Source organism: Schistocerca nitens, chromosome 2, assembly GCF_023898315.1.
Source record: "Schistocerca nitens isolate TAMUIC-IGC-003100 chromosome 2, iqSchNite1.1, whole genome shotgun sequence".
Taxonomy (NCBI): Eukaryota; Metazoa; Arthropoda; class Insecta; order Orthoptera; family Acrididae; genus Schistocerca; species Schistocerca nitens.
Window position 1 is genome coordinate 1157711593 of NC_064615.1, and position 21428 is coordinate 1157733020.

Genomic DNA, 21428 nt, shown 5'->3' on the forward strand with positions numbered 1-21428 from the left:
GCTATATTTCAATCACATTGCAGTCTGCTGTAGCAGTGTGAACAAGAGCTATTGAGTGTAGTTTGGGGGCTAACTGAGCATGTGCTAATCAACACAAAATACATAATTCACATAGAAAATAACTATCCAAACCCTAACCAACAATGTACCTTGAACAAACTGCTTGCATCTGTAAGAAGCTCCCTAACAGGGTAGTGTGACTCAATTGAAATGAAAACTTATGTGCTGGCCACGCATGTTAAGTATCTGTGGGCATCCCCTCAACACGTTAAACTTCCTTACCTCTGGGGCAGCTATTAGCATGTTGGAATGGAAAATATGAACTTTGATGAAGAATTACTCTAACACAACAACACTCTGGAACAGGTTAGTACACCCCTAAGTAGACAAAGCTCATAAAATCATAATGTATTGTTGAGGCCAGTGTCCTCCAGTTTTGTAGGTATGCAGTCATTACAGTACTTGCAGATGGTTTAAAGTGTTTCGATCAGGATTCTCGGTATTCATGTGGCATTTATGGCTTCCTACAGGGTGTTTCAAAAATGACCGGTATATTTGAAACGGCAATAAAAACTAAACGAGCAGCGATAGAAATACACTGTTTGTTGCAATATGCTTGGGACAACAGTACATATTCAGGCGGACAAACTTTCGAAATTACAGTAGTTACAATTTTCAACAACAGATTGCGCTGCAAGTGATGTGAAAGATATACACTCCTGCAAATGGAAAAAAGAACACATTGACACCGGTGTGTCAGACCCACCATACTTGCTCTGGACACTGCGAGAGAGCTGTACAAGCAATGATCACACGCACGGCACAGCGGACACACCAGGAACCGCGGTGTTGGCCGTCGAATGGCGCTAGCTGCGCAGCAATTGTGCACCGCCGCCGTCAGTGTCAGCCAGTTTGCCGTGGCATACGGAGCTCCATCGCAGTCTTTAACACTGGTAGCATGCCGCGACAGCATGGACGTGAACCGTATGTGCAGTTGACGGACTTTGAGCGAGGGCGTATAGTGGGCATGCGGGAGGCCGGGGGGAAGTACCGCCGAATTGCTCAACACGTGGGGCGTGAGGTCTCCACAGTACATCGATGTTGTCGCCAGTGGTCGCCGGAAGGTGCACGTGCCCGTCGACCTGGGACCGGACCTGAGCAACGCACGGATGCACGCCAACACCGTAGGATCCTACGCAGTGCCGTAGGGGACCGCACCGCCACTTCCCAGCAAATTAGGGACACTGTTGCTCCTGGGGTATTGGCGAGGACCATTCGCAACCATCTCCATGAAACTGGGCTATGGTCCCGCACACCATTAGGCTGTCTTCCGCTCACGCCCCAACATCGTGCAGCCCGCCTCCAGTGGTGTCGCGACAGGCGTGAATGGAGGGACGAATGGAGACGTGTCATCTTCAACGATGAGAGTCGCTTCTGCCTTGGTGCCAATGATGGTCGTATGCGTGTTTGGCACCATGCAGGTGAGCGCCACAATCAGGACTGCATACGACCGAGGCACACAGGGCCAACACCCAGCATCATGGTGTGGGGAGCGATCTCCTACACTGGCCGTACACCACTGGTGTTCGTCGAGGGGACACTGAATAGTGCGCGGTACATCCAAACCGTCATCGAACCCATCGTTCTACCATTCCTAGACCGGCAAGGGAACTTGCTGTTCCAACAGGACAATGCACGTCCGCATGTATCCCGTGCCACCCAACGTGCTCTAGAAGGTGTAAGTCAACTACCCTGGCCAGCAAGATCTCCGGATCTGTCCCCCATTGAGCATGTTTGGGACTGGATGAAGCGTCGTCTCACGCGGTCTGCAGGTCCAGCACGAACGCTGGTCCAACTGAGGTGCCAGGTGGAAATGGCATGGCAAGCCGTTCCACAGGACTACATCCAGCATCTCTACGATCGTCTCCATGGGAGAATAGCAGCCTGCATTGCTGCGAAAGGTGGATATACACTGTACTAGTGCCGACATTGTGCATGCTCTGTTGCCTGTGTGTATGTGCCTTTGGTTCTGTCAGTGTGATCATGTGATGTATCTGACCCCAGGAATGTGTCAATAAAGTTTCCCCTTCCTGGGACAATGAATTCACGGTATTCTTATTTCAGTTTCCAGGAGTGTAGAAGACAACGCAGTCTGTGGGTGCGCCATTCTGTACGTCGTCTTTCTGCTGTAAGCGTGTGCTGTTCACAACATGCAAGTGTGCTGTAGACAACATGGTTTATTCCTTAGAACAGAGGATTTTTCTGGTGTTGGAATTCTACCGCCTAGAACACAGTGTTGTTGCAACAAGACGAGGTTTTCAACGGAGGTTTAATGTAACCAAAGGACCAAAAAGCGATACAATAAAGGATCTGTTTGAAAAATTTCAACGGACTGGGAACGTGATGGATGAACGTACTGGAAATGTAGGGCGACCGCGTACGGCAACCACAAAGGGCAACACGCTGCTAGTGCAGCAGGTGATCCAACAGCGGCCTTGGGTTTCCGTTCGCCGTGTTGCAGCTGCGGTCCAAATGACACCAACGTCCACGTATCGTCTCATGCGCCAGAGTTTACACCTCTATCCATACAAAATTCAAACGCGGCAACCCCTCAGCGCCGCTACCATTGCTGCACGAGAGACATTCGCTAACGATATAGTGCACAGGATTGATGACGGCGATATGCTTGTGGGCAGCATTTGGTTTACTGACGAAGCTTATTTTTACCTGGACGGCTTCATCAATAAACAGAACTGGCGCATATGGGGAACCGAAAAGCCCCATGTTGCAGTCCCATCGTCCCTGCATCCTCAAAAAGTACTGGTCTGGGCCGCCATTTCTTCCAAAGGAATCATTGGCCCATCTTTCAGATCCGAAACAATTACTGCATCACGCTATCTGGAGATTCTTCATGAATTCGTGGTGGTACAAACTGCCTTAGACGACACTGCGAACACCTCGTGGTTTATGCAAGATGTTGCCCGGCCACATCGCATGGCCGACGTCTTTAATTTCCTGAATGAATATTTCGATGATCGTGTGATTGCTTTGGGCTATCCGAAACATACAGGAGGCGGTGTGGATTGGCCTCCCTATTTGCCAGACACGAACCCCTGTGACTTCTTTCTGTGGGGACACTTGAAAGACCAGGTGTACTGCCAGAATCCAGAAACAATTGAACAGCTGAAGCAGTACATCTCATCTGTATGTGAAGCTATTCCGCAGACACGTTGTCAAAGGTTTCAGGTAATTTCATTCAGAGACTACGCCATATTATTGCTACGCATGGTGGATATGTGGAAAATATCGTACTATAGAGTTTCCCAGACCGCAGCGCCATCTGTTGTTGAAAATTGTAACTACTGTAATTTCGAAAGTTTGTCTGCCTGAAAATGTACTGTTGTCCCAAGCATATTGCAACAAACGGTGTATTTCTATTGTTGCTCGTTTAGTTTTTATTGCCGTTTCAAATATACCGGTCATTTTTGAAACACCCTGTATCAACATCACACTACTAATACAAAAGAAAGTGAGTCACATAGTTGTAAGCTGCCACAACTCTGCTACACTACATGGCATGTCATTTGCGACATGTGCCACGTGTACTGCTGTGGCTCAACACTTTGGGATCTGCTGGTTCTCAGTAACTTGAAATCCAATGGAGACACTATCGGAATTGTACATGACATAAATTCTCTATCTCCTAACTGTGACAGTCTGTAATTTTATAATGGTCTGTTATTCATTTCCCCTTTCATGAGGGGTGTTCATTCCAGCAAACTATGCTGTACCTTTATTTCGGTCACTGGCAGTGTCCTTACACCAGCCTCCAAACACCAATGTTGACTTGCATTTTGTGGGCACCTTTGTCCTTCTCTGTGACAGTGGCTGTATATGGCAGCTGTAATGAATTCAGACAATTAAAATTAAAATATTTTGTGGTTCTCCACTTGGATCGTTATGCAGTTTTCATCAATCTCGCTTTTATAAAATTTCACATGTATGTACTTGCCACAGCACCTGATTCCTAATCTCCATCACTATTTTAGTTTAGCAACTTCTTGACATTAAAATGAGCATGTGCAGTGAGAAGACAACCACTGCCACATTTCAAGATGTTTGATTTTCACTCAAATTCTGTTGATGTAAAGTTATTCAGTTTCTTAATATTTTTGCAGATGCCGCAGAAGTTGAATATGGAGGAGCTGTTGGCAGGTGAGATATTTGCTTTCTTCAGTAGCTTAATTGCACATTTAAGTTACGACTTTAATATTTTATTATGTGGTACTTTATTTTTCCTCTTTTTCTTTGACATTAATATTCCATTGGTGGTGTGCTACATAATTTTTGTGAAACAGTTTTTCAAAATTCTATACTATAACTTAACACTGGATGTTAATTATGTCATACATAATTCATACTGAAAATTGGCGGTGTTATTGTAACTATGAAAGATTGGTTACAAATGTGCAGTTGCATTGAAAATGTGTACTGTGGTAGATTGTGAGGGAAATGTGGTCAAAGAGAAAAGACAAATTTTTAAGTACCAAATTGACATTTAGAAATTTGTCATTGTAATGTTAAGCAAACATTACAAATAGGCACACTACGATAAGTAGTAATGAATTTTGCCACCTGACTGATGTGTGAAATAGCCTGACCCATCTGGGTGCCACAGTTACTCTCAATCCCTCACCTGCCAAGAGTGTTATTGACTACCCAGTGACAACATGCTACTGAGTACAAGGTGGCTGACTTGTTAGTGGTTTCACAACTTGTGTACTGCATTCTTGAGACCCATCTCATACTCCTCTCACCCCCTCTACTCCCATACCAGCTTCCCTAATTTGAAAATTTTGGAATTCCCCTTAACTTAAGTTTCACAATCCTTCCCTCAGTACTAGCTACCCCTACACTGCCCTTTCCCATGCCTAGCTCTGTACCTGTACCTCCTATGTTACCTCCTATGCCACCCCATCCCCTCTATGACATTTGCATTAAATCTGTCCACCACAAGTCCTCACGCAGTTGTCCTGCAGGTTTATGACTATTTATCTGATTGGCAGAGGGACAGAACGCGACAAATGTTATTCCAGGCTTAGCCTTTTACTGCTTATTTCCAGATTAACCCTTTCATGGCCAATTGAACATCTTAGGCTGATGCATAACACTGTAGTGTTTCCTACAAGTTAAAAAAAAACTCAGACTATACATACTGGACACTTAAATCATCATAAATAATATAATTTGTTTCGCTGTTCACTTCAGTCTGTTGGGATAACTTTCTGAATCCACAACTGTAGAAATCATGTGATTTTGTAGCAAAGAGCCATGTTCAAAGTGTATTTTCACCCCAAAGGAAGTATGTCAAGATCATTGAACAGAGAGCAGAGAAGATGAAATCTGAGGGTGCAAGATCAGGTGAAAAAGGTTGGTGCAAAATGACTTCTCAACCCAGTTGTTCTATAGTGTTTGTTGCCAGTCTAGCAGAATGCTGGTGACTGTTACTGTGGAATAGCACCACTTCACACAGTCTTCCTGGTTGTTTTTCTGGGACTACATCTGCAAGATGTCTGTTGTTGGCAATAAATACCAACAGGAAAGTTACACCTCATGCAAGCAACTCGTAGTACACCACATGGTCACCTACATCTACATCTACATGATTACTCTGCAATTGACATTTATGTGCTTGGCAGAGGGTTCATCCAACCACAATCATACTATCTCTCTACCATTCCACTCCCGAACAGCGCATGGGAAAAACGAACACCTAAACCTTTCTGTTGGAGCTCTGATTTCTCTTACTTTATTTTGATGATCATTCCTACCTATGTAGGTTGGGCTCAACAAAATATTTTCGCATTCAGAAGAGAAAGTTGGTGATTGAAATTTCGTAAATAGATCTCGCCGCAATGAGAAACGTCTTTGTTTTAATGACTTCCATCCCAACTCGCATATCATATCTGCTACACTCTCTCCCCTATTACATGATAATACAAAACGAGCTGCCCTTTTTTGCACCCTTTCGATGTCCTCCGTCAATCCCACCTGGTAAGGCTCCCACACCCTGCAGCAATATTCTAACACCGGACCTCTCCACAATATCCATAAAATTATCTTGTGTGGATGCTCAAAAGTCTATGTGGCACTGCTGATTTGTTTGGACTAAAGCATTCCTTTCCGTTCTTTCTCTTACATTAGCATAAAAACAAAATTTCTAGTCATCAGTAACAATACAGGTTAGAAATGGTCAGTGGTATTCACCCACTAATCAAGAACAAGCAAGAGGGTAATGTACATACAGCCAACCACTGATTTATATGGTTTGGCATGTGGTACCCATATTCTTTATTGTTGAACCTTCTCCTTTGTATTCAAATGCTGCACAGTGACGGAATGGTCATACTTCATCACATTTTCTGGTTCTTGAGCGCAATGATGTGCATCATCGTGGATTAATGCATTCAGATGATCTTCATCAAATGCTGAAGGTCTTTCTGAAAATGGAGGGTCAATAATGTCAAAACAATCATCCTTTAAATTAGAAAATCTTTCCTTGCCATGCTCTGTCCCATGGCATTATCCCCATACATGGTGAAAACGTTACCATTGAAACCACTTGTTCATAAACACCACTGTTCTCATTTTGCCCATTTAGCCATTTTAAATTAAAATGTAGCAGTGCTTTGTGTCAACTTAATATTCATAGAATGACAATTTACCTAAAAGAATGTGTCCACATTAAGTGAGAACAAGGTAATGTACTTCGGAGAAATGGTGGAAAAGACCACTGTATCCTTTGATCCCTAGGCATATGAACTTGTCTTGGATCACATGTAATGCCCCCAACAACACAAAATACAATGATGGGAAAGGCTGACTTAAAGCATACATTGTGTGCTCACTGTTACATTATTGGTACCGGCTGCATAAGTAACAATAACACAGTGCTCAGTGTTCACTTAAGACGTCTCTCTTTTTTTGCTCCCAACATTTAATGTTCTAATGATGTACCAACATCATAATGCATTGATGATGGGTTGTTTAAAAAAAATGTACAAATGAAATGAACTTTGTGACAAGGCTGAAGATATATCAGTACATAGGTCACTGCATAGAACTATATGGAACATTGTAGATGTAACTGTAGATGTGCTCCAAGAAAGTGTGTGGGGCCCTTGATATTGATGTTCTATATTAATGACATCACAGACATCCTTCTTTTTGTTTTTCTGTTTGGGGTATCTAATGACCACATACTAATTTCAATGCTTCCTCCTTTGTTCTTCTTCCAGGTTTCCTTCGTCTTCACTATCTATCCTTTTTTCTTCCTCAGACCATTCTGACCCTGTCTTCCTCTTCTTCTTCCTGCCTTGGAATGCTTCCATTTGCAACACTTTCTTCTTGAAAGCCTGTCATTCTGCTGGGTCTTTTTCTTGTATTTCTTTCCAAATCTTTCCTAACTACTTGAATCTGTCCTGTTGTTGACATCTTGTCCCAAAGATGCTTATCATTACTTCTTAATATTCATACTTATGGATTTCCTAGCAGCCTGAGTATTTTTCAAATGATTCTTAATTCTAGGACTTGAAGTTTGTATAATTCATAATTCAACATTAAACATTCACTTGCATAAAGACATTCTGGTTTTACTACTGTGCTGTGGTGCTGTATTTTCAAATTTTTAGACACACACATCTTGTTGTAAATGTTCATGTTTATATCATATGCTTTCTCCATTTTACATACTCTTTTGTCTACAGCAAATATTTTTGAAGCCATTGCCTTGAATCTTTCCTCCCAAATATTTAAATTTATAAACCCTCTTTATCTGTTCATTATCTGTTACTAGGATTTCTGGGTCATTTTTTTATGTTTGTCCTAAAAAATTTTTTCTACAGAAACTTTTAAAGCTGCTTTGTTAGCTATTCCTTCTAAGAGGTTGATTTGTATTTCTGAATTTGTTATATTTTTATAAAGAATGGCATAATCATTTGCAAATACTAGACACTGAATTTCAGTATCTCTTTTTCCTGAAGTCTCCAGTCTCATTGTGACAGCTTATGTTCTTTGCCTTTTGTTTCAATTATCTTACTATTTCCTCTAAGATGCAGTTGAGAAGGTGTGGAAACATGTTGTCACCCTGCATTTCACCTGTTGTTTTGAGTGCCTTAGGTGTTTCACACCAAAACTTTACTTATGCTTCAGTGTGTGGGTGTTTCACGAATAAGGTTAGCTAGTTTAGTGTAATGCCAAGTTCTCGAGTCACTTTACACACTGTTTACCTGTCAATCAAATGCTTTTCTAAAACCTGTAAATGTTAAAACTATGTCTTTAGAATTCGTATGGACTTAAAGTTGAAATTCTGTTCTGAGCCAGATTTGATCTTTCTAAATCCACTCTGATATTCTCCCAAATGGCTGTCCAGTGTTACTTCTCTCTTGTTTAGTAATATTGGTAAAAATATAATACAGCCCACTGGCAACAGATATATACCTGTGCAATTATTTAGATAATGCCTATGACTTTTTTGTGCACAGGATGCATAGGAGCCACTTTCCAGTCTTCTGGAATCTTTTCATTTTCCCATATTTCTTCAGACATAATCTGAAGGTTAGTTGTCATTTCTGCTTGACACCAGTTCTGGTTGAGATGATTTTATTTCTTCTCCACTGGCTTTCTTGTTTTTCAGGGTTTTTCTTGTTTGTTTGTTTGCTGTAGGTGGTAGATCTGCTTCCATGTTTTCATCAAATATCTGGAAATTCTAGATAACAATTCAGTTCTCTACAGTTCAAGAGTTGATCAAAGTACTTTCTTAGTAATTTACATGTGTGGTTATTGTTTAGACCTATTTTACCATTTTCGTCTCTGATGTAAATACATTGGAGCATGGTGGCATGGTGACCCTTTTTGAATAAAACCATGACTGTATGTATGAGAGCATTTTTTCATCTGTAGTACACAGTGATTCTTTTTTATGACTAATTATGATACTCGTGTCATCTGCAAATAGTAGAATTTTGGCTGAGCTGTCTGGAGCCTGTATATCATTGATATAAATTAGAAACAACAACAGGCACAGAATGCTGCCCTGAAGAACACCTATTTAAATTTGTTTTGGTTCAGATATGGGTTTATAATTGTGAAGATTGTTGGATGACCTTAGCTCAACAATTCTTCTTGCAATATTTCGGAGAAATGGCTATTCGCAACAGCAGATTAAGAAAGCCCTGCAAATAAAAACTGCAGAAAAATCACAGGAAAAGGATGAGGAAGTGGAAAGTGAAGTGAAATCTACGGCCTTTCTCCATTACGTGGGTGATATTTCTTCTAAAATTGCTGGAATCTTGAAGAAACATAAAGTGGATGTGATATTCCGCCCACCCGCTAAGACTGCAGCCTTGTTGGGATCTGTTATGGATGATCTGCTCTTGCAAAAGGCGGGAGTTTATGAAATCCCTTGTGAGTGTGCAAAATGTTACATAGGGCAAACCACGTGCACTGTACAGGAACGATGCGTCGAACACCAGCGGTACACACGTCTTCTTCAGTCCAACAAATCAGCAGTTGCTGAACATTGCATTTCTACTGGCCATGCCGTGGATTATATAGATGTTAAGATTTTAACTACTGCTTCATCTTTCTGGGACTCAGTTGTTAAGGAAGCTGTAGAAATACAACTAGCCGACAACCTGCTAAACCATGACGAAGGATTTCATCTTGACAATGCTTGGAAACCACTTATTTCACACCTTCGTTCAGAAAGAATTTCTGCATCTTCACTTCTGACAGATGTTACCTCTTTTAAAGATTAATTATTTATTTACAAGCACGGTGGATTCGCAGCAGCACTATTTTGTTTGCACTCTGTGCTTATATGTGTATCTTTGCTATATAAATCTTAACTATGACTTGTGCAGTAGTGGCGACTTTGATATCTTTGACGCATGGGCTTTCGAACCTCAGCAGCTTTGTATCACATGACTCTCCATATAAATAGGCATGCGCAAATGCTATGAACTCAGTCTCCGACTCGTCTTGAAGATTGCTGGGAGGTTTCTAGCTGAAATATTACAAGAAGAATTGTCGCTGTCCCAAGTGCACACCCGAAAGATGATGGAACAATTCAGTTGTTTACAGTTCAAGAGTTGATCAAAGTACTTTATTAGTAATTTACAGGTGTGGTTATTGCTTCTACCTATTTTACCATTTTCATCTGTGATGTAAATACATTGGAGCATGGCAACCCTTTATATGATTTTTGAATGTCTGACACAGAGTTTGGAAGGATAACAAAGATTCTCCAACTCATCCTTCCTGCAGACATTATTGGTATTGTTGTAGTAGTAGTAGTTGTTGTTGTTTTTCAACAGTCATAGAAAACACACTCACACCCTAAAAGACCACTTTCATTCATTCAGTATAGAAGAGAGAATTGTTATAATTCCAACATTCCTCTTCTGTGTCTCACTGCATGTATAATTTATTGAAATAACTGCCCTTTGGAAGCCTATGCATCAGCAGGACAGTGTGGTGACCCACGGAGTACCTATTTCCACAGCCAAGCACATAGTTTCTCACTGAAAGCTGCTGCTAAAACTCTCCAGTGCTGAAGATGCATATTGTTCCATGTCGAAAATTCACCATCTACAAAATGGAAATAAATCTAATGAACAATATGACAAGTTGTTTTATGTTATTATTTTCATACTGTATTAATGACATTTTTTAAAATGTCATTCATTACGAAGGCATCACTGCTTTGAAGTTTTATGTACAAGCATATTCAATGAAAGTTGTATGCTAATTGACACTGTCTAAAAGTTTCCTTTTTACACAGACCATGAATGTGGCTTTCAGTTTCTTCGTAATGTCTTCTGAGATTGATTAGAGGTTCAGTATGGCAACGGTGTGTGTTAAAATTAACATATGTTCCAGTCATTGCAGCCATAATGTGGGAATAGTAGAAGGAGCACATCACTAAAGCAGTAAATAAAGTTATTAAGAGATGCCTTCCTCTCTGTGTGTACAGTTGCAGCTGCTGGAAGACGGCGGCAACTCGAGGAAGATGCCGTACCCAGTAAAGAAGCGAGAGCTGGAGGTGCCAGGCACTCAGTGGGTGAGTAGTAGTGAGAGCCCACAGTGGGAGGCTTGTGAATCAAATGTATCAGGACAACTATTAGTGGACATTAAGATGGAGTGTGTCCACCCTTCTCCTTTATGGTGGCTTGAACTCTTCTGTTTGTACTTTCATTGAGACGTCTGAACCTCTGTGAAGGAATGGCAGCCCATTCTTCCTCGAGAGCTAAACCCAAAGAAGGTGAGATGTTGGACATCAGGTTTGGAATGATGTCACCATTATTACTCATCCCTAAGATGATCCATTGCTTTCAGGTTGGAACATTGGCACCCAAGTTCACTTCAGGAATGTCATTGTCCATAAACCTTCGCCTCACAATGCTGCTCAGTGACAGGCGGCATTATTGAGCTGATTGTCAGTCTTTGTGTCTGAACACTTCCTCTGCTGTAGACAGTACACTACCATCAAATACATAATTATCCTTCTGAATTTAGCATTTTCTAAAGTGCAATAAGAGGACAACAAGTTAACGATGAGGAATTGCATACTGTAACACTGCCTCCTCTTCACATGGTTGTTGGTACTAAAGATGATGGCAGGTAAAGTTCAGCCAGCATTCAGCTAACCCAAATCCTTCAGTCACATTGCCATGGAATATAGAATGATTTGTCACTTCACTCCTAGTCCCTTGCTTCCAGTTGTCCACTGTCCAGTGGACATTGCTCATTACGTGACCCTCAGTACGTGACCCTCAGTATTGTTTAGTGTTGAGAACAGGAGTGTGCGGTTTTGAGAAACTGCTCAGCCATTGCAACCAGGACTGCAGAGAGTGAGGGGTGGCCATGGGGCAAGACACATGAGCCCCACCTAAAAATATAGCAAACCAATTTTATTAGCAATGTAATGTAAGTGGAGTGGCTCCAAATGTTTGTACAAGTTAAACGTACGTGTGTGTGTGTGTGTGTGTGTGTGTGTGTGTGTGTGTGTGTGTGTATTTTTTTCTCATGCCACCACTTGGTAGCTTGGTAACACCGCCCCCCCCCCCCCCTTTCCGGGGGCACGCCATTCCTTGGTGGGTTCATTCTTGGCTACCATGGGGCTCCAGGCTTTGCAGCACCTTTTCCCTCTTGTGTTCTATGTCAATCATCTTGCTGTTCTTTTTCCCCTTGGGGAACATGTCTGGGGTATTCTTGGGAATGTCCAGCATTCTCTCACTGATGTACAAACAATCTCACCTTTGTGTTCCGCTCCATTTTCCCTTCTCTCGTTCCTCTGCTTCTGCGTTCGAGGGTCCTCTTTTTCTCTTCTTGCTCGCTGTGTGCTCCTAAAGGCTGGCCCATGCATCTGTGCATAACAGGTAACTGGGTGACTCATAATTCCCAGCCCCGTGTTGACAGGTCAGATTCTCTCGTTCCTCCTGCTGTAGGCCAGTCTCAGGGTGGGGTGTGTGCTTGAGCAGTAAACTTTCCAAATTGCCATACATTCCAAACCCAATGTGCTGCTACCAATGTCATCATTTTAACCACTCTAGAACATCTTGTCAACACCCAGCCACATGTCACCTGTGGTAGGGATGAGCACGAGGGCGATCGTCCACCTCTATCTCCCTGCTGTATCAACTGCAAATGCGGCCATGCGAATTCATATTAGGAGTGACCAGTGTATCTTGGTGTGCATGGTGTTCAAGAGATCCAGTTAAAGGAAAAGGTGCCTTATCCAGTTACTGGGTAGTCACAAACCCTGTGTTCTCCTGTCTGGCATCTATTTCTGTTTTTGTTACCCCTTACTCCATGAAAGACGTGGCCAGGCAGACATACAACCTCCAATTCAACTCTGAGGACATGAAATTGCCCAGTGTCAAGGTAGCATCGCCATCCCTCTGTCCTGCTTTGCAAGAAACCGCCAAACTCTTGCCTCAAGGGCCCAAGCAACCAGCTACACAACCGGTAGGCCGGAAAGGCCAGAAGGAGTACTCCCATGAAGACTTACTCCGTCCCTCCAGCCAAACAACACTTGAGTCATCAACTGGGAGGGCTCGAAGAAGTCCTCCAAAGGCAAACAGTCCTCCTTTTGCCACCCTGAAGATCCTCTTTGATGGTGTCGGCACGTAATACCTTAGCCCGGGCAGCCTCCATGATGCCGATGTTCACTAAAAACTGTTTTTCGGCACTGGACTCCACAGACTGCCCGCACAAGCGATCTGATGTTTCTGTCTGACTCCATGGAGCAGGATCCTCCTGTGTCTGCACTCTGTAGTAGCACCTCTTCCTAGGCTGTCACTCAGCATCTGCCGAGGTGACACTCCAACGTCTGTTCATCATGACTGTTCTCCAATGAAACATTCACCACCTTCAGTCCCACAGTGAGGATTTGCGACTGCTTTTAGTGTTGAAGTGCCCCCTTGTACTGTGCTTTCAGGAAACGAAATTGTGCCCTCATGACCGCTTTGAGCTTTCAAATTTCTTACTGATTTGCTTTGATCTTCCCCCTGAGGCCAGTATTACCTCTCATAGGGGCATCATGCTGCTCATATGGGATGACATTCATAGTCAGCCCATCTCGCTGACTACCTGTTGTAACCATGACCAGAATGGCTGCAGGTATGCTGTCAATGAAAGTGCAGTGGTACCGAATGGGAGCAGCCCACAAACAAACAAGACAGATGAACAGGAAAGGAAAAACAGACGCAACGACAGATGACTGAGCAAGATACTGAGACACAAAGACCAACAACAAGCAATAAGCAACGGGGTCACAAGTGAAAACCTCATAAATCGACAAAGGCCACTCGTACATGGAAAGGACGTCTGAGGTGTTCATGATGGCCAACCCAGAGGTCATGGCAGCTGAGGGAGCTGCCGATCCATCTGGGGGCGGGGAGGGCTGGTGTCAGGCTGGCCGGGAGGCAACAATTGGGGCAGTGGCGGTGACTCAAGGACCACATGTGTACCTGAAGGAGGTAGTGGTTGAGGAGGTGGTGGCGGGAGTCCCACAGGGGAACGTGGGCGGAGCTGATTATGATGGCGGCACTCCATCCCTTTCAGCGTGTGCACTGATGTCTCATGCCACCCATGGGTTGCAATGACTGGCAGGTGTCCAACTCGCCTTGCTCCTGTAAACGTGGGCCCACACTACCGTGCTGGGGCCGTAATGCTGAGAGGGCCAAGAGCGGGGGCAGGAAGAGGATGGCATCAGCAAATGCAGCAGGGTCTGTGGCTGTCACCCATGGAGTATTTCCTCCGAACTATGTCCGTCAAGTGGCGTGGTGTGATAGGTGCTCAAGAACAGGGTGAGGGTCGATGTGGTTGGAGATGTTCAGACTGCATTTGTCAGCTGTATAAACGTGTGGCCAAGCCTCTCTGCTGCGCCATTGGAGGATATGTTTGATACCATTGGCCAGACAGAAGTCATGGAAGGAGGACACCATGTATTGGTGGGCCATTATGGTAGACCAATGTGTCAGGCAGGCCCTCAGTGGTGAGAACCTGGGCCAGGGCCATGAGTGTGGCCTCCTTGGCGGTGGCCGCCACACGGTCAACATATGGGTATTTGGAGTAGGTGTCAATGATAAGTAACCACACAGACCCCAAAAACGGGCACTCAGAATCAAGATGGGTGCGATGCCATGGCTGCTGAGGTACAAGCCAGGGTGCAAATGACTGAGGAGGGGCTTGCCTGGTGACGCGCACACAAAGTGCACCCACGGATGAGCTGGTCAACATCATCATTGCTGTCTGGCCAATGCATGTGCGAACGAGCCAAAAATTTCATGTGGGACATACCCCAGTGCCCACAGTGTAACAAACTGAGCACTTGATGCCACAAATCTGGAGGGATGTCTACCTGATGGGATCAGACTCCATGGCTAACAGAAGGACATCATCGGCCATGGAGAGACTGTGGTACAGTGGGTGCCAGGGGCTGAAGTTGGTCCACATCCAATGAGTAAAATAGATGGGCTACCAGTGGACCACATAGCGGAGGACCTGCCACAAGACAGGGTCTCGGCATGTAGCCGTGGCAATGTGAGCAGCCATAAGAAGCAGAGCATTCAGCGTGTCCTGGTGGGTGGAATCAATGTGGAAACAGAGGACCATTTGTTCATCAAACACAGGTTCTGGACCTGCTGGGAGATGTGACAAAGCGTCTGCATTAGCATCACAGGCGGTTGGCTTATACTGGATGGTGTAAGTGTAATTCCATAAAAATAATGCCCAGTGCTGGATATGATGAGCCGTCCACTCTGGAATGTGGGAGTGGAGCCCAAAAAGCATAACTAAGGGTTTATGGTCTGTCAGGAAAGTGAACTTTGCTCCAAAGAGATAGTTGTGAAACTTTTGGATGCCGAACACTATTGCCAGGGCCTCCTTCCAATCTGGGAGTAGTTCTGTTGTGCTGGGGTAAACATCTTAGAATCATAAGTGATGGGCTGTTCAGAGCCATTGACATTCTGATGCATGAGGAGGTCCCCAGTGCCGTATGCCGATGCATCAGCTGCCACAACCAAGGGGTGGTCCGTAAAGAAGGAAGTAAGGCAAGGGGCAGAGTTAAGCATCACCTTTAAACATAGAAAAGCCTGGTCACAATCAAAAGGTATCCCTTTGTGACACAAGTGAATTAGGGGTTGAGCTACAGAGGCAGTCTGGGGTAAGAGCTTCAAGTGATAAGTAACCTTGCCCAAAAACACCTGGAGTTCAGATAAGTCCTTGGGATGAGGGGGCCTTCAATGGCCACAACATTATGACCTGAAGGGCAAATGCCATCTTTGCTAAGCCAGTGGCCTAAGTATTCCACTTCTGGTTGAAAGAAAAACATCACATGTCTAGGTAACAGTGTAGGCCTGCAGACTGCTGAGTGTGAAGTAAGGCACTGAGATTTTGCAAGTATTCCTGGCAGGAATGACCTGTACCCAAGACGTCATTCAGACAATTCCTGCAGGGCTGCCTAAGCTGCTCCAGGAACTGCTGGAAAATGGCTGGCACCGAATAGTCACCAAATGGTAGGTGCTTGTATGTGTACAATCAGAAAGGTATGTTGATAATCATGATGATCCACGAATTGGCATCTGAGGGTAACTGGTGGTATGCCTCAGCCAGGTCGATCTTTGAAAAGTTCTCTCCCTCGGCAAGCTTGGTGAGAAGGTCTTCCTGTCAGGGAATGGGGTAAGTGTCTATGAGGGACTGAGCATTGACAGTAGCGCAATGTCCCCACTCAGCCGAAGGGACCCATTGGGTTTCTGTATGACCACCAAAGGTTTCGCCCAGGCACTACAAGTCACAGGCTCCAGAATGCCAGTAACCTGGAGCCGATACCGTTCCTGCTTGACCGGAAGAGGTGGGGCCCAGAAAAAGTGAGGCTGCACTTCCAGCCGAAGTGTGATGTGTGCCTGAAAATCTGAATCACATCCGAGATCTGTGACAAACAGTGACACAGAAGCTGAGCGCAGATTGCCCAGGTCCTGAAAAGGAACAGCTGTGGAAACGACCTCAACTTCATCAGAAATTGAGAAGTTAAACAGTTGAAATGCATCCAGGTCAACAATATTCGAAGCCAATAGATAGTAGACGACAAATAGGGTAAGGAGCTGGGGAACGTGTTTGTAAATTGCCTGGACAATGAACTGCCCATGAAGGGGAATTGAACCATCTCTGGAGGTGACCAACTGCCGAGAGGTAGGTGACAACTCAAGAGAACCCAGTCACATGTATGTTGCCATGTTAATCAGGGAGACAGTGGCCCCAGTGTTGACCTGAAAATTGTCATCCTCCGTGAAAAGGCTGAATGTGAGGGAAAGCTAAAAGCTACCGCACAGATGGGTCATCCAGTGGGACAACCAATTGCAGAGCATGTATGGTATCTTGAGGCCCAGGAGGGGCAGGACTGAAGCGAGTCGAGCAACTGCAACATGCCGATTGGATGTGGCCCTCGTTGTCACACAGCATACACGTTTTTGAGCGGTGGGGACATTCAGCTCGAGAATGTGTGGTAAAGGACTGTGGGCAAGATGGAAGTGGACCGCCCGACCGGCGACTGGAGACACAGATGCCATACACACATCAGGCAAAGAGGAGTCCCAACAGAACTGGCCTCTGTTGGCTGGGTCACAACTCACGAGGGTGGTTGTGGCATTGGCCGTGAAGGAAAGTGCGGTGGAACTGAAAGGGAGCTGCCCGTGAACAAACAAAATGGAGGAACGGGACAGGAAGGGCAAGCATGACGACAGATGACCGAGAAAGACACCAAGAACAACAAGCAATAAGCAACGGGGTCACAAGTGAAAGCCTCACAAAAAACAACAATGTTCACTGGTACATGGAAGTAAGCCAAGTAAACGTGATGTCTGTAAGCCAGATATCGAGAGACTTAGGTGAATATCAGACTGCTTCATTGAGTGAGAGGCAGGCACTTAAATACATGATAGGGTATGTCACTATTGGCCGCTACCTACCCAATTTTTGCTGCTTGGTGACTTGAATGCAAATTATCCCTTTTGGGGTTCCCCCAGGACCTGTCAGAGAGGTGCCATCTTGGCTGACCTGCTTAACGAACGTAACCTCTCCTGTGCCTTAATACTGGAGCACCCACTTCCCTGTCCAACTCCTCGCGCACCTATTCCCATTTGGACCTATCCTTCTACACTGCCCAGCTTGCCCATCACAGCTTTCTAGGGCTAACTGCCAGCTTTACTCCTCCCTTCCTCCCTGGCGACCTTCAAAGAATGAGATTTCCCAGTTGTGATGACTAGGTCGAATATCCCACATTTGTGGGATATGTTATCCTTACTGGGATATGTTATCCTTACTGCTGAAGAATGTTCCATCCCCCACACTTCCTCTCTACCATGTCGTGTCCCAATCCCTTAATGGACTGAGGCATGCTGCGATGCAATTTGCACATGTAGATGTGCTCTCCACATTTAAACCCCCACCCTAGTCTGGAAACCTTCATTCATTATAAACACATGCTTGCAAAGAGTCATCTTGTTCTTCAGGATAGCAAAAGAGCTAGCTGGATTTCATTCACTAGTTCTTTTATCAGTACCACACATTGCTCTGTCATGTGGGCCAACATCAGACGGCTCTCTGGAACAAAGATCCATTCCCAGTTTTCTGGTTTCACAGTAGCTGATGATCTCATTGTGGACGCTATTGCTATCTTCAACACATTGGGATGCCATTTTGCAGAAGTTTCCAGCTCTTCCTACCACCACCCTACCTTCCTGCATCAGAAACGAGTGGAGGGGGCTCGGGTGAGACCCTTCCCTTCTCTGAATCATGAGTGCTACAAACATGTCTTCACTATGACAGAGCTAGATCATACTCTCAGCTCATCCTGATCCTCCGCCTCAGGGCCAGACACCATCCACATTCAGATGTTGCAGCACCTTTCTGTTGTGGGCAAGTGCTTTCCACTAAAAACCTCCCTTCTGGCTATCCCCCCTCCCATATATCTTACCAGATGCATTTGCAAGGTGATGGAATTTGTATGATCCATGACTGGCTGGTGTGGTGGCTTGAATCTCACAATTTACTGATAGATGCTCAGTGTGGATTTAGAGTGTGGCATTCTGCAGTTGACCATCTCATTACGTTGTCCACCCATTTTATGAATGGTTTTCTGTGAAAATCCTAGACACTGCTGTGTTTTTTGATTTGGAGAAGGCCTAAAACACCTGCTAGAGAACTGGTATCCTCAGTACTCATAAAATGTTGGGCTTCCGTAGGCACCAACCCTGATTTCTTCGGGTATTTTTACAAGACCGGGTTTTCAAGTTGCATGTGGGTTCTGCCTTGTTGGACATCTTTATCCAGGAAAATGGTGTGCCTCAGGATTCCACCCTGAGTGTCATCCTCTTTCTTATCGCCATTAACCCTGCAATGGCCCGTATCCCGCCAGGCATCTCCTGTTCTCTTTTTGTAGATGACCTTGCCATCTATTGCAGTTCTCCACAGACCTGTCTCACTGAGCAGTGTCTTCAGCACTGTCTTGATAGTCTTTACTACTAGAGCATTGACAATGGCTTATGCTTTTCCCCTGATAAAACCATCTGTATGAATTTCTGGTGGCAAAAATGATTTCTCCCACCATCTCTACACCTTCGTCCTGTTGCTCTTCCATTCATTGAAACTATGAAATTTTTGGGGCTCATGATCAATAGGAAACTCTATTGGTCCTCCCATGAGTCTTACCTGGCAGCCCGCAGCTGTACGAGGTTCCCCAGTCTCCTACATGTCCTCAATGATACTTCGTGGGGTGCCGATCAAACCACTCTCCTCAGTTTGTTACGGACCCTTGTCCATTCGAAACTAGACTATGGGTGCTTTGTTTAGGAGTTTGCACACCCATCCTTCTTATGCTGTCTCAACACTATCCACCATCATGGCATCTGTTTGGCCAAGGACACCTTTTACACCAGCCCAGTTTAGGATCTGTATGCTGACACTGCTGAACTACAACTGTCCTACTGTCATTACTTTCTCCTCAGCAATTATGCATGCCATTTGTCTGCCAAGCATGGCCACTCTGCCTATGCATCCTTCTTCGATGATACCTTTGATCATCAGTACGGGACTTGTCCCTCTTCTGTTACCTCCAGGAGTCCACTTTCGCCACATGCTATGGTGATTTAACTTCACACTACTGGCAACTTTCCTAGTGGGTATGAACTGTTCATCACCTTTCCTTTGCAAAGTGGCCCATGTTAATCTTGGCCTTCCTTCATTTCCAAAGAACACTACTCCAGCCTTGATCTGTTGCCTTCAGTTTCATGATCTTTGCATGGAATGTCGCTATAGTACTTTTGTATACACTGATGGGTCTCAGACTAATCGTGGGGTCAGGTATGCCTTCGTCATTGGCACCCGTGTCTTTTGATATCAGCTGCCAGCACACTCCTCAGTATTTACAGCCAAACTTTTCACCTTGTATCAGGCCACGGAGTACATAGGGGACACAGCCTTCACAATTGTGTCCTTCGCCCAGCCTCACTCACTGCCTTCCAAAGTCTATGTGCACTGTACACTGCTCATCTCTTAGTGCAGCAGTTCCAGGTAAACTGTCACTTGCTCACTATTGGTGGAACCAGTGTCATGTTCCTGTGGGTCCCTGGTCATGTCAGTCTGCCAGGAAACAAGGCTGCTGATGCTGCTGCCAAGGTTGCAGTCCTTGTACCTCAGCCTGCAATTACCTATATGCTTTCCAATGATCTCTGCATTGCCACCTGTCAGGAGGTGCTGTCCCTTTGGCATCGCCAGTGTTCCTCCCTTCACAAGAATAAGCTTTGACTTATTAAGCCTCTGCCAGTGCCTTGAATGACTGCCTCCCACCAGGTGGAGATTATTTTAATTGGGCTGCATATTGGGCACTGCCTTTTTAGCCATTGTAATTTGCTAAGTGGAGCTACTGCACCACTTTGTACTCATCACCCCCAAATTTTAACTGTCCACCACTTCCTGCTGGAATGCCCTTTTTAACAATTTACATTCCAGCCTGGGTTTGCCATCTGATTTATCAACCATTTTAGAGAATGATGCGAGAGCTGTCAACTGTGTTTTACTTTTCATCCGCCGAAGCACTATGACGAAGGCCAATTAATTTTTAGTTTCGGACCTCCATTTCTGTATGTTTTTTTTTTTTTTTTTTTTTTTTTTTTTTGCCCTGTTTCCATGTGCCTGGTTTTAGCTGTCTCCTATTCTGTCAATTGGGACAGATTTGAAGTTGTTTAACTCCTCTCTGTGTTCGTGGTCTATAGTCTTGACTTGGGTGCATATGACCCCAGTTGTTTTTTGTGTCCTAAAGCCAAATGAAACAAACAAAACAAAACTGCTTGGTGAGTAGATTTTTTCCTATCCAATTACATTATGTTGTAAAAATGGATTATTTTTTGTTGTTATTCTAATTCAATTTAATTTTTATCTTACAGAAAGTTTGACTAAAAAAATGGCAAATAATAAATTCATACGAGAACACAGAAATAAGACAAAAGCAGTGTGGTCAGTTGTTCAGTCTGAACTAGAAGCCAAACTAAAAATTCATGAGATTTTGAAAATTAGACATGAAAATGAAATTATAGTAAACCCTGTTCAGATGTCAAGTTGTTTCAATGAATTCTTCCTAAATGTAGTAAGATCGGATGTGGATATGACATTCTATCAGGGCATCACAAATTTGGAAAACAGCCAGAACACATCTTTTAAACAATTTGAAAAAATAACCCAAAGGGATGTGGAAAAGGAAATATTGTCTCTAAAAAACAAAACCTCACATGGGTGGGATGAAATAACAACATCTGTAATCAAGTATGTGTACGATATTATTTCCCAACCACTGTCAACTATTATAAATC

At 44.3% G+C, this 21428-nt stretch overlaps 1 protein-coding gene across 1 annotated transcript in view; it reads right to left on the minus strand.

Moving 5' to 3' along the window:
* Nucleotides 1–13666, minus strand: part of LOC126235611 (neuroblast differentiation-associated protein AHNAK-like) — a 109502-nt gene extending 95836 nt beyond the window's left edge. The window contains exon 1 of the mRNA XM_049944323.1: nt 13654–13666. Coding sequence (XP_049800280.1) covers nt 13654–13666 — 13 coding nt within the window. The remainder of the gene's footprint in view (nt 1–13653) is intronic.
* Nucleotides 13667–21428: the final 7762 nt, after the last annotated feature.